General features: G+C 38.8%; 1 protein-coding gene across 1 annotated transcript in view; it reads left to right on the top strand.

Moving 5' to 3' along the window:
* Nucleotides 1-13,346, top strand: part of ext2 (exostosin glycosyltransferase 2) — a 34,436-nt gene extending 21,090 nt beyond the window's left edge. The window contains exons 10-15 of the mRNA XM_067442940.1: nucleotides 4,205-4,394; nucleotides 7,051-7,217; nucleotides 9,171-9,314; nucleotides 9,541-9,669; nucleotides 11,455-11,537; nucleotides 12,316-13,346. Of these exons, the coding sequence (XP_067299041.1) occupies nucleotides 4,205-4,394; nucleotides 7,051-7,217; nucleotides 9,171-9,314; nucleotides 9,541-9,669; nucleotides 11,455-11,537; nucleotides 12,316-12,454 (852 nt within the window). The 3' untranslated portion in view covers nucleotides 12,455-13,346. The remainder of the gene's footprint in view (nucleotides 1-4,204; nucleotides 4,395-7,050; nucleotides 7,218-9,170; nucleotides 9,315-9,540; nucleotides 9,670-11,454; nucleotides 11,538-12,315) is intronic.
* Nucleotides 13,347-13,811: the final 465 nt, after the last annotated feature.

Raw genomic sequence — 13,811 nt, 5'->3', positions numbered from 1 at the left:
AACTATGTTCTTCTCTAAACTAAATTTAAAACCTAAATTGTATGTTAGATCAAGATACAATGTATAGTTAAGTGAGAGAGTGTGTTTGTGCCCTTAAAAAAGGAGTGGGCATGTACTTTGCAGCTCTGTCATTTCACATGGCATCACTCTAGTAGTGGCAGCAGACAGCTTTGTAAAGACAACATTGCACATTGGTGTGAGCTTCAGAATTCTGCAGCGTCACATGAAGGGCGTCTGTCTGTCTGTCTGTCAGTACTCTTCTGAGCACAATCCCAGGCTAACTTGCTGCGTGCCAAAGCTGACTAATCAAACTTCTCTCTGACGTTGTACACAGTCAAAAATTAAACCAGAAATGAGAGACGCGTGGAGTTCATTAGGGGTTTTGTTCAATGTTGTTCTTCAATAGTTCTCACCAGTTCTCATCATCTCGCTAACATTCAGATCAGATGGACGGATCTAGATCCCCAGGAGGCTAATAGTCCCGTCTTTTATTTTGACCGCTAGCATTACGGGAAATATTAAATACTTTCTGAATGTTCAGTAAAAAACATGCTGAGCAGAATCGGAGTAGTACATAAATCGAGTGCATTTCTTGTTCTGCTTCCCTATATCCACCGGGACATAATTGAAAGCACATTTCTCCAGCTCTGCCTTAGGAGACGTCATCAGGACAGGCAGCTTTTTGTGCTTGACTTCTGAGGGAACTCGCATTCAGCCTCTGCTAAGCAAAGAATGCTTTATGTTCCATCATACATTTATTATCTGTGAAGAATTCGTAACATCAATCGTTTTTGGGATGCCAGGTTGAATTTTTAAATGCTGAAATAACTGGAAAGGTTAATAGTGCTGAAAAAATAAGCTCCTGCTTCATAGGTGTGATTTGTAAATGTACATCTTTCATGTGCCCCAATGATGTATACATTTCTCATCCTATATCTTCCTAGCTTTGAAAAAAGTGCAGGCACTGTTCATCTGTTAGAGAGACGAAAACTAAAGCAACGTGACCGCTGCCTGTTCTCGACAGTTCAAATCTCCAGGAAGCCGCTGCCACTTAGAATGCAGCTCTTATTTTAGCCCAGTCTCTGTGATGTTAGCAATCGCTGCCCATCAGCTTCAATGAGAATCTGGAGGTAAATGTTCTACGCACTGAGCCTTTGCAATTGAACAGGCGTCCGTGCTTTCATCTGGGTTCCATTTTCAACTAATCCCAAAGCTGTACTAGTATGATCCCAGCTGCAAGACCCGCCAATCCCCTTCGGCCCACATGAAACGGCCTGCAATCCCTCACCGTCACTCGAGCCGCCTGTAACCTCCTCTTCACGTATGACAAAAGAATACTGTTGCCCAATAACAAGCTTTTCATGAGTAATTATACCTAACCCACACACTTTCGGATCCGAGATGATAATAACGGCCTTGTCTTTTGGTGGTGAAATTCCTCTTCGTACCATGTATTTCAAAGTATAAATGAAGAGATTCAAATGGGACTTCTGGCATGGAATTTCAGATATTGGAGAGTGTGGCTGGCTTTGGTTTGAGCAAATCTGCCTTTACAGAAACAAGCCAAAAGTTGAGAACCCGGTCATTTACGGCTCGTTCCAAATAGCAGGTGAACACTGACTAACCGCAAGCAAATATTCTGGCATTGATTGTCGGAATTAAAAATTAGTCGTGTTTTCCTGCTTATTTACTTTAACAAATCACAAAGACTCAACATATGCCGAACCGCACTGGAGCCTTCCCAATTAGATCAGAGCGTTCTGACCGAGCTTATACGCACCACACCCCAGTGTTCTTCTTTATTCTTCTTACCACTTATATGTCACAGTGGTACTTTAATTATTTCCCCCTCTGCTTTTGGTGTCTATGTCAGGCACCTCAAAGAAATTTCCATTGGCGTATAAAGTTTGTTTTTTATTAGCAGGATGGTTGACTGATGTTGTATGAAGGACGGCTGTGTCCATGGTGACAGACCGTGGCGGACGCTGCGAGAGAGCTGGTTAACCACGACTCTCTATTTGCGGGCACCTTCAGCAGCTGCTGTATGGGAGGCTGAAATGGGCCCGCGACCTTGCTGTAGGCTATCAGTGCTATAGAATCTCTTCTTGCGGGTCACATTTTGAGGGCCCTTTGAGTTTTTGCTTTAATCAAATTCATGCTTTCATTAAAGAAAGTGTTATTAGATTAGTAAGGAAAACTTTAGCAACATTTTAAAGGAAGGCCTCACACCAATAGTGAGAATTTTATATAGATTAATTTTTAAGATTTAGTGGTTTTTGTTGTTGTTGTAGAAATAAAAATGTAACTGCATCTTTTTTTTTGTTGGCCAAATCCAGTCTAAATCACTTCAAACCAAGTCCAATGCTGAATTTTCCTTTTGCATTGGCAAGGTTTTGAAAATAAAAATTTAATTAGTCTTCCAATTATAAGTAAGCAATATTTTCTTTTCTTTTTTGCTGGAGATACAGGAGCTATTTGTTATTTGTCGCTTTGTTTTGTGTCTCCTCTCCTCTGACAAAGTTGAAGAGACCACGAAACGACAAAGTCTGTGACTCGGTCTACGTTCAGTCCTTATCCTTCAGGCCAATAAACAGCAGTCTTCGTGACCGCATCAGAGGCCCTTTAAGCACTCGCAATATTTACTTTACAGCGTCACTTGATCTGTGTTCCAGTCCGTGCATCTTTGGGAGTTTACGGGCTGTTTTAAAGCGGGCCAGGAAGATGAGCCAAGCCCCACACTGGCAGGAGACAGCCACTGACGCCGATAGCGTCCCAGCACCCCTGCTTCACCCCGGTCCTGCCAGGACTCATCTGCACCCCTGCTGCACCAGAGTTCACTGGAGTGCAGTCATAAAATTCCACTCTCCTCAAAATGGCTCAGGATAAATGGCAACAAAAGAGATCAAAATTAGATTCGGAATCGTGCTCATTAATAGTTGTATCACTTTACATTAAAACCCGAGCTTGCTTTGGTGGTGGTCTAATGGATTAACAGCCACAGTAAACAAGTTTTATACATACTTAAACTGTTAAAGCAGCATAAGGAATTAAGCAGGAATTTATATGAAATACAAATTTTAGACAAAATGTAGCACATTAGAAGAGCAAGTTGAGATCTTATATCTAACTTATTTACAGCACATGGCTTGAATATGTCCATAAATAATTCAGAATATCATGAATTGGTGAGAAATTTGTGGGTCTGAAAAATATTCTCTGTAATAGAGATTGGTAAAGATCTAGCTCATCAGTAATAGACAACTGTTGTTGATGGTCTCTTGAGAAGACAACACCAAATGGCAATGGCAATTGCTGTTCTATAAATGCTTTACACTTGTATTAAGTTCTCAGTTTCTACTTGTTTTGTAGATAGGGGAATATTAAGACCATTGATGTTTTGACCAAGCTTCAGAGGATACCATATGTTTGCATTTTATTTGAAGAAGAACACCAGGAAGTTTAACATTCTAATCAAATTCAGATACATAACAGTTAACAGGAAAAGAATGGATGGATGCCATGGAATGACAAAGAGCCTAAGGCGAGGAAGTATTTAATTTAGCTCTTTATATCTGACCAAAGTGTATTGGATCTTCACATTGTCGTCTTCTGCTCTCCGCCAGATTTCACTTAGGTCAGCTAAGGAAAACATTCTCTCTGAATCCATCCACTTATTGAAATTTAGTCTACCACAAGGAATGTAGCACCTATGCACACAAAGCCTTTAGTGGATTAAACTGCGATTGGAGTTTTACAGGACTGTCATGATAGAGATGCTTTATTGGGTAGCTTCAAGTCCTTGGTTATAGAGTGAAAATCTGGTTGAAAGTACTTAATCTTATTTAACTTTTGTCAAAGACTGAAGAAAGTTTAGGCGAATACTTTGGCACAATGAAAGGTCATGGCATGCTGCTCCAGCTGTTAGTTAACTCTGCTCTAAACTTTGTTGGTTATATGTTCGACATTCCAGGCCACTTTTAATCACCTACCCACCACTGCTGGTTATTAGCATTCTAAGTAATCTTTAAATTTTATAGCCCATGCGCGTTTCCAAATAAAGCCATGTTTTGGCTGAGGCTGCTGATTATCTTACTGCATTTCAAGTCATTAAAAAAGTCATGGAAATGCTTGCATTTATTGTAAAGATTAGAAAACCGGTGCATTTCCCACTGATTTATTTAAATTGGTTGTTTTTTCCCAACAGAAATGGTCAAGTGTGAACAGCCCACTTTTCCTTCCTCTCATTCCACCACGCTCACCTGGGTTCACGGCTGTGGTGTTGACCTATGATCGAATCGAAAGCCTCTTTAGGGTCATCACTGAGATCTCTAAGGTGCCAAGCTTGGCCAAACTACTGGTGGTGTGGAACAACCAGAACAAGAGCCCCCCTGAAGGTTAGTGCCATGTTGTTTGAACTAGGAGAGGCATTATATCTGAAACATATTGTGATGTTTCTGTAATTTTTTTAATTAACAATGTAATTTAATGTTAAATCCCTGAAAATAGACATATTTCAATCTCTGTTAATATTATAAAATTAAGACTTTTTAGTTACTTTTTGTAAATGTTTCAATTAGTCCCCTTTCTTTGTGTTATGATTTGATGAATGGTATGTGTGCACTGGTGTTTGTATGTCTTCCACGAGATTGTTATTCTCCTGCCAGGCTGTTGTAAATAAGTATTTGTTTTTATGTGTCTTGCCTGATTTAAAAAAAAAAAAAACTTTGTGATAGTCCATATTGGCAGGTATTAGATATTTAATTGCTTATGTCCCCTATTTTTACTTTTAGATAACTTTTTTTCATTATCTTAACACTCACTTAAGTTCATCTTTAAAACACTAAACACTTATTTTTAGAAAATCTTTAGCAAATGTAGCAATTAAGCAAAAAAAAAAAACTATTAATATCCCTTGTTCATACTGTATATGAAAATGTTTTGATGCCTAAATTCACTTTTAGCATATAATGATTGATTTTAATTTTTATTATTGCCATTTCATTTAGACTATATAGAACATAGAAACAGTACAGATTTTTAATATCAGACATGTATTTGTTATTGGCCATAGCATGAAGAATTATTGACAGTATACTAGTTATTATTTCACTGAAGTTCACTGCTAGAACTTCAATATCAGTGCCATAACTAAAAGAGATTAGAGATAACTAAATCTACACTGCTGTACTGACAGCTTTAGTTATTAAATAATGAAAATGTGACACCAGTATGAAATGCTGTTGTGTGGCTCTCACAAAAGACATGAAACCCCTGATATGGAACAGATGAATGATAAGCTAGTGAGTTGCCAAATCATGTTCCTCTTGAGGTTGGAGAATTGAAAGCATGATGTGCCTTGGTCTGGGGCCAGACCTTTCTGGTTTATCTTCAGATATGGAGTGAGAACCCAAGCCTTTGGTACATCCACTGGCATATGGCTGCACGTGAGGGAATAGCAGAAATGTGGCTTTTCTCATCGACTGTCTATAAGCTGTTGATGTCTATGAGTCCTCTTACTCCAGACTAGATGAATTAAGTGTATTTTAATTCATTTTGATATATGGCCTGTTTTCACCAGACGTCCACCCTTAAACTTTATTGTCAAACCGTAAGGATTGTTTCAATAACAGTCTTCCTTTCCTACAGCTGTGGTCAAATTTATGGCCCATTAGACATGTCAAAATAAGCTGATATTAGTAGTTATTTATTGTGGCTCTGCCTCTAATAATACTGCTTAACAAGGCGATTAGGTATGCGTCCGTTTATGAAGTCCCCGAGGAATGGGGAATTAAATATATCCTCTCTATAGATTTGAGTAATGCCATTATGAAGGGAAATACTTTGAAGTAGACTAATGGTTCTGTGTTGCCTTTGATTAGAGGCGTCAGTGAAGCCGAGCTAAAGCTTTGTGACCCATTAGAATTAATAAGGTCTGTTCACGGGTCAACCTGGGGCTCAGGAACTGATGAGGATGGATTTCCTCCACACCCTTTTCCATCACTGATTATGTTTGTTTATTTCGAGTAGCCTTAGCTGCCCAAATTTTGACTGTTTGTCATTTTAATGAGGTGCTAGGTAACTGACAAAAGGATTGCATCTAGGGAGTTACACAATTGACTTAATACACTCGGAGGGGAGGATAACTTGTTTTTGGTGGTGTCACAGGGGATATAATTTGCTAAAGCTCTTTTAAAATGTTCATATATAAAGTACAGGCCAAGTCAAATTTCAGTTCCAGGAAAGGAAGTGATTACAGGCCATAAAAAAAAAAACACGTTGCTCGGTGCAGTCAAGATTGCTGCTTGTTCTTATGGTGCAGCTTTATGATGTGTGAACATCTAAGTTTGTGCATTGTGCCGCTCTGGATCCTGCCAGTTAGGTTTAGTTGTTAAAATGTTCTTGTCTTTGTAGTCCATCTTGTCTGTGTTTGTCTTTGTCTTAGTTGAAAACACTGTGCCAGGCTTGGATGTGGGGACAGTATCAGTTTACTTGCATGTGAAGATCTGGCTCTTCTTTCAGGCTTTGTCTGGGGCCAGGGAGGTTTTCCGGCAGTTCGGAAATACTTTTTTTTTTCTTCCATAGTTTGTTGTGTGATCTTGTGGAAGTACACTGTAGGGTGAAATCCCTCGTCCTAACGGAGATGAGCTCATTCCAGATCTCCGGAGATTTCCAGGGTCTGTACACTGGCTTTGGGGTAGCAGTATAATTGCAGACTCTCCTAGTCTTAGGGTCTCTGTATTTGAGTTCCAGTAGACTCTCTATCGCCAGTTTTATTAGGTGACACCGTGCCCCATCTGTCTTCTACGTGCTCTGAACTCCTCCCAAGCCTTACACAACTGAAAATAAAGAGCGTTGTCTTTTCTGCCCTGAGAAGAATGTAAGTGCGGTCAGATTCATATGTGCTTTTACTCAGTGATGTGTTTAGATTTATCCACCCACGCTCTCTTTTCCACAGTTTCTGCCATCTCTCATAGTTTATCATCTTCTCTGAAACCGACAGTGTATTATTATTAGCTCACTGTTTTCTTTTTCTCCTTCTCTCTGTAACAGAGTCGCTGTGGCCCAAAGTCGCAGTACCTCTTAAAGTGGTCCGCACCAAAGAAAACAAGCTCAGCAATCGCTTCTTCCCGTTCGATGAGATCGAGACTGAAGCTGTTCTGGCCATTGATGATGACATCATCATGTTGACCTCAGATGAGCTTCAGTTTGGATATGAGGTAGTGAAAGCACAAAATCCCTGCTTGCATAGTTCTACTTGCTACGAAAAACATGAACTCAACTGAAGGTTCCTCTAAAGGTGGGCGTACACGGTGCGATTTTTGCTGTTTTACGAACTAGCAAACTTTTTTTCTCTCGGGAGAAATCGCGGGGACATCGTGGATGCTCGTATGGTCGTGGATCACAGCATGTGAGAGGAAATGTGAAACAAGCCGAGCACGTTAGGAGCACCTCCCAACCTCCCAATAATTTTTAAGCATGTTTAAAAAATTCAGGGAGTCGGCCCGATTTTCACCAGTGTATGACTGTCCCTTATTGCCAAATCATGTACAACCACGTCACATAGGCTCGATCTATGACTATTATTAGGCTATAGCTCAGTGGCTGCAAACATACAGCATACACACACACACTCTATCTCTCTTTCACATGCCCTCTCTCTCCCTCTGGTTGTTTAGGTTGAAAGGAATGGCTACTGTTCTCTGCTTTTCAACAAATCATTTGCACACTTATTTTTTCTTTATTTTTTTGTATCAGAAGCTATAGCAGCAACTTTGAAAGCTCCAGTCTCTGTGTTTAACGCGAAAGCTTGTGTGATCGCCACCGGCTCGCCGTCCAGTGCAGTGCAGTCGTGTCGTGAACCAGCTGATTTGATGCGATCATCAAAATGAACTGACTCGTAGCGTCTGCAATATCTCATGACCTCCTGAGTGTCCGAATTTGCACAGTGTACGCCCGCCTTAACATGGCACATGCACTACCACTTAAAAGTTTGGGGCCAGTACAAATTTTTATTTTTTATTTTTATTTAAAGAAATTCATAAAGTAAGGATGTATTATGCATTTTTTTCTAACAAGGTTGCAAATAATTTTTATTAAATACATTTTAATGTTACAAAAAATGGTGCTCTTTTGAACTGTTTTCAGGTTTCTTTGGTTAATAGAAAGTATCAGTTTCCACAAAAATTGTAAGGAAGATATACATTTTTCTTCTTTTCTTTCATTTTGCTCTAGATACTTAGTTTCTTTGGAGCATTTGATGTTTGCGTCAGAACTTGGTGCATTTTTCCCTTTAGTTTGGTTTGTGTAGGAACAAAGCAAACCAACTACAGGTCTGAAAATTGCCCTGTAATTGGGTAGACTAAAATAAATGTTTGCACTCTAAGTTATGTGTTAAAGAAAGCTATTTATACTAGCTTTATCCTTCTATTTACAATGCAATATAGCCTCCATGTGACTAGAAGATTATCAAACCAGATGAGCACCTTTTATCTTAATAGTCAACTGGATTATATTGACGTAGCTGCTTTTTTAACCAAATTCACAGAATCTGGAGTAACTAAGGGTTAATTGTCCTCCCCACATGCACAATGATGATAGAGCAGATCTGTGATCCCAGAACCTCTTTGGGTCACTCCTACTTAAAATTGAGATTATATGCATTGTAGGATCCTCTATTGCCTAAATCTGTGCTCGGCATCTCAAAGCATTCCTTACAGTTGAAGTCTCTATTTTTTATAATTTAGCTTTTTATATGTGAAGGATGACAGGACAAGCAATGCTGTCCATGGCTACAGGCTTGCCTTCAACTCACCTGCAGGCATTTATACACTATTGGGGGAATGAAGTGTAATTTATGGATAATTGTATGAAATGGAAGACAGCTTTAGACATGGCTGCCTGGCTAAAACACTAGCTGCTTATGCCACTCGTGAATGACATTCAAGAATTTATACATCATATCCCGTAGGCCTGCCTGTCATTTTGGGGATTAACAAACCATTAGATTTAAACTTCATTGATTTAACCTTTGATATCCATGGTTTAGCACCCTTTGAACCCAGTGTTATCTTAATGACTGTAATTGTTGAAAAATTTACTGATCTTTTGTGGTTAGCATTTGTGAAGGCTTATGTTTTTTTTTCTTAGAAATACTCTGTGTCTGTGTGTAGGTATGGCGCGAGTTCCCAGACAGGCTGGTTGGATATCCCGGACGGCTCCACTTATGGGACCATGAGATGGGCAAGTGGAAATATGAATCTGAATGGACCAATGAAGTGTCAATGGTCTTGACTGGAGCTGCGTTTTACCATAAGGTACAGCACAAATCCGTCATAGACTCGGTCACCTCCATCCAGGGTTGCTTTCTGCCAAAATCATTTTCTCAGTCTCTCTATTCTCTCTCAGTGGTGTCCTTCAGAGATCAAGAGAGGTTATCTCATTTGTAAATCAAAACCCTCAAGGATGTTCAAATTTCTCTTCTAGTATCCATTTCTTCACTCATCGATACTAAAATATGTTACGTTTATTTTTCCTTTCCAGTACTTCAACTATCTCTACACGTATAAAATGCCTGGAGATATCAAGAACTGGGTGGATGCTCATATGAACTGTGAGGATATTGCCATGAATTTCCTTGTCGCCAACATCACTGGCAAAGCCCCAATAAAGGTAACATAACCTCAGAGTTCAATATTGTTAATGCCTGTTGTTTTGGTTCTACTACGAAGGGGTTATATCATGGCTTTTTTCATTTTTTTAAATAAGCGTACACACATTTTTTTTGTTCACCCAGATTACTAATAGAAACAAATATCAAAAGCTATAATATTCACTGTATTTTCCTACATGTACTCCCATTCAAAAGGTCAGAGTCAGTACTATGTCTTTGAAAAGTCTCTTAAGCTTAACAGGGCTGCATTTATTTGATCAAAAACACAGTAAAAACACATTCATTTGGTGAAATATTATTACAAGGTTATATAAAGTTCTAACATGTTGATTTGCTGCTCAAGAAACATTTCTTGTTGTTATCAGTGTTGAAATGGTGCTTAATATTTTTGTGAAAATGGTGATGCTTTTTACATGATTTCTTGATGAATGGAAAGTTCAACGGCATTAATTTGAAATAGAACTCTTTTGTTGTAACGTTATAAATGTAATAATTACTGTCAATTTTGATACATTTTTATGCGTCTTTGCTGATTTAAAAAAAAAAATCTGTGGGGAAAAAAATCTGAAGGCCAAGCTTTTTTATACATTGTGAGTGTGTTAACACAATTTAACCTTGCAGATTATTAAAGATTTAATTTAAAGAGTCAGACAAATTGACAAATAGGTTAGTAGATCATGTTTTGGATGTTAAAAAAAATATGATCACTCAAAAATGAATGTGGGCGTTCCCTAAAAGAATGCGGACATTCTGACAGTGTGCTCTGTCTCTGATCAGCCTTCACCCCTCTTCTCCAGCCTTTACAGTCTGTAGTCTACAGTGACTCTGTCCAGGTGCTGTTCGGCCTGTAAAGCCCTGGCCTTAACCTCTGTTATCTGGGTGTCACTGTCTACCTCTCTCCTGCTTGCTCTGTTTTCCTAAGCTCACTGGGGCACATTCATTCTGCAGTCAGTTACGCCATGAACCTTCTCCCCTCTCTCCTCCACATCCCCACATCACCCACACCTCCTAGTGCCCCAACCCCAGGCTCCCACTGTGGAGAGTGTCAGTCAAGTGTGTGTGTTGTTGGAGGAGGAATGGGGCAGAGGGGTCGTACATCATTCGTCTAATGAGCGCGGCAGATACGGTCGTTTAGCTAGGCCACGGGCACGGACGGCTCTCTCATTACATCTGACTTATATGACCTGTCATCAAGTCTTCTCCTCCCACCCAACTCCCAAACACACACACACAAACTCTTCACAGAGGCCCATCATTGCAGCCCCAGCTCATTATTAAACAACCTTATCGATGTTGTGTCAGATTCTGTTGTTTTTTAATATAAGGAGTGTGTCATGATTTCTCAGCATTAAATTGTGAGCTACAGACACATGTAGGTTAGATAATAAGAACAGATAAAAAAAAATTGTTTTGTTTTATGCACTATGTTAAAAAGGAAAGTATCTGCTTCCTTATTATATGTGTCATAACTCTAAATATTCAAAACAATTTTCAGGCATTTTTTGACAGTTAGATTTATACATTAGATGAAACATACATTAAATAATTTAAGACATCAGTAACAGGTTGAATTAAAATATATTGCATTTATTATATATATATTTATATATTATTATAATTATTATATATATAATTATTATACATATATATTTAATTATTCAGGTGGCTATTCATGTTTTATATATATATATATATATATATATATATATATATATATACAAAAACAAATCTTGTGGCTTTCACATAAAACTAGTGTCACGTTTGTTTGTTTTTCTTTACTCTAGGTTACTCCTCGGAAAAAATTCAAGTGCCCGGAGTGCACTGCGATTGACGGGTTGTCCCTGGACCAGACGCACATGGTGGAGAGGTACAGTATAACCAGGGATTCCCTTTAGTTAGGCAGAGTGGGCTCTGGCACCGTTCTTGGCATCTGAAGCGCATTGTGGGTTTCACTAACAATTGGCTCATTGTAGCTCAGAACAGGAGATACTTTCCTGTGCTTTGAGATCAAAACATTCAGATTCACTGGACCTTACGAAAAACTTTCCTTCTCAAAGAACTGTGACTTTCCTCTCTGTCAGAGGTTCACCACAAATCATTAATTCATTCTGAGTTTCAATTGAAGTATGAACCGAGCGAAGCACGCATCAGAAAGGCTTGAATTGATTTTCCTTGAAAATCACCACCGTTTCCTCATCCGCTGAAGCATAGTCTCGAATCTTGATGATTGGTTTCATACTTCCAAGCTGTTTTTGAGGAATTAAAGCAATAGTCCTCCGAAGCAGCCTGCGAGAGAGTGTTTGACCTTGAAGTGAATACGGAATGGTTGCAGCCAATCACAGGCTCTTTTGACTGCTGAACTTTTCCAGGGGTCACACTTTTTTAGAGCCTCTGGTAATGCTTCTCTCTCTTGATATATGTCCTGGAAATAACAGGCATTTTAAAAACATCTGATTCCTGTTGTTTTACATTATACATGTATCTCATGCTTAAGATGACTCTAGAACAGAAACGGTTATTTTCTACTTGAAGGTTTTTTCTCAACAGAGCCATTCTTGGAAGGCAGATTTTGCTGTATTATCCACGTTGCCCATTTTCCTCTTCCTTTTCCCTTTCTCAGCCTCTTTTTTTCTTTTTCTTTCCAGGTCTGAGTGCATAAACAAATTCGCCTCTGTGTTCGGCACCATGCCTCTGAAGGTTGTCGAGCACCGTGCCGATCCTGTACTCTATAAAGACGACTTCCCAGAGAAACTCAAAAGTTTCCCCAACATTGGTAGTCTGTGACACTATCACAATGACCCTTTCCCACCACTTTCACCTCTCAAACAGGCTCTGGGCACTCCAGGATTTCTCTTTCTCATTCTGTATCTGACCTGATGACTTTTGAGGAGTGTCGTTTCAGCGGTGGTGTGATGGGAGCTGACGCACTGTATAACTTATTCCCATGGTTTTCACTCTTGAGAACATTGGCTGAAACAGGACGACTCATCAAGGCGGTTGATGATTTCTGTGAGGACGGGTCAGAGCTTGGGTCTGTCAATCACAAACTGAAACCTTGCTTGTGGTTAATGGTAAATCTATGTGTGGAATGTGAACACAGAGAAGTACCACAGCTCACTGGTAAACAGTGGAGGATATATTAATGTAATTTTACATTTATAGTTCAGTGTGTTTTTTATTTGATTTTAATGACATGCATTATGCCGAACAAATTGTTGCATAACTTTAACTGAATATCTGGGGTGTTGAGATGGGGCTATTAGTTTGTACATGGGATATTGTTTTGCACAGTCACTGATAGTGATTTTAATACTACAGTTTGAGTTATATCAGTTTGACATTTCATTTTATATTCCATTGCGGACTTTTTGAATGTTGGAGGGAAAAAAAGTATTTTATGTAAATGTTTCTTATTTAGTTAAACTTATGTCTGCCTAATTGAAGCATATTTTGTGTATTATAGATATTAAAAGACACTATTGCAGAGTTTTATATACTGTACAGCTGATAACAACATGGTTATACACCATGTTATTGCAAAGAATTCATTCATAATGTATTCTAGTCACATTTCTTTTTGGTATCTTCATTTCTTCCTTTTAATTATTTTATTGTTTGTTTTTTTACATTAAGATGTATTATGTAATAAACAGTGTGAAAAAACTAAAATACTCAATGTAGGGATGTGCATTTTGGCTTTTTTAATATGGAAGTACTTTTTTTAGTCAGGAATGTGCATTTTGCCTTTACATCGCATCTTGCTGGTTTTACAATGTCACAATTTGAGTGCTGTGTTTTTAAGATTATTAGATCCTTCATTTGGTTTCATCAGTTGCGCTCCACCTTGCTGACACAAGTTGTCATCCTTTTCTAACCTCAAACAAATCACAGAATTAAAAAATTAGGCCAGATTTGGCAGATAGTTACTGGAATTCGATTGGTGTGAAATATTCAGAAGTTTTCACATGTTGGTTATTGTGTTTTCATTCCTGTCACTTCCGAGTATTCGGGTTCTCATGCTCATCCCTAATTCAATGGTATGTTGACTTAGTGTAGATTTTGGATGAATTGTCTTCTTTTTCCCCCCCCAGCTGCCTCTGTTGTCTGGGCCCAGAAGCAGATGTCTGAGTGCTTTGAGTGA

Source organism: Pseudorasbora parva, chromosome 1, assembly GCF_024679245.1.
Source record: "Pseudorasbora parva isolate DD20220531a chromosome 1, ASM2467924v1, whole genome shotgun sequence".
Taxonomy (NCBI): Eukaryota; Metazoa; Chordata; class Actinopteri; order Cypriniformes; family Gobionidae; genus Pseudorasbora; species Pseudorasbora parva.
Note: the sequence above shows the minus strand (reverse complement) of the source record. Positions and strands in the feature narration are given on the sequence as shown.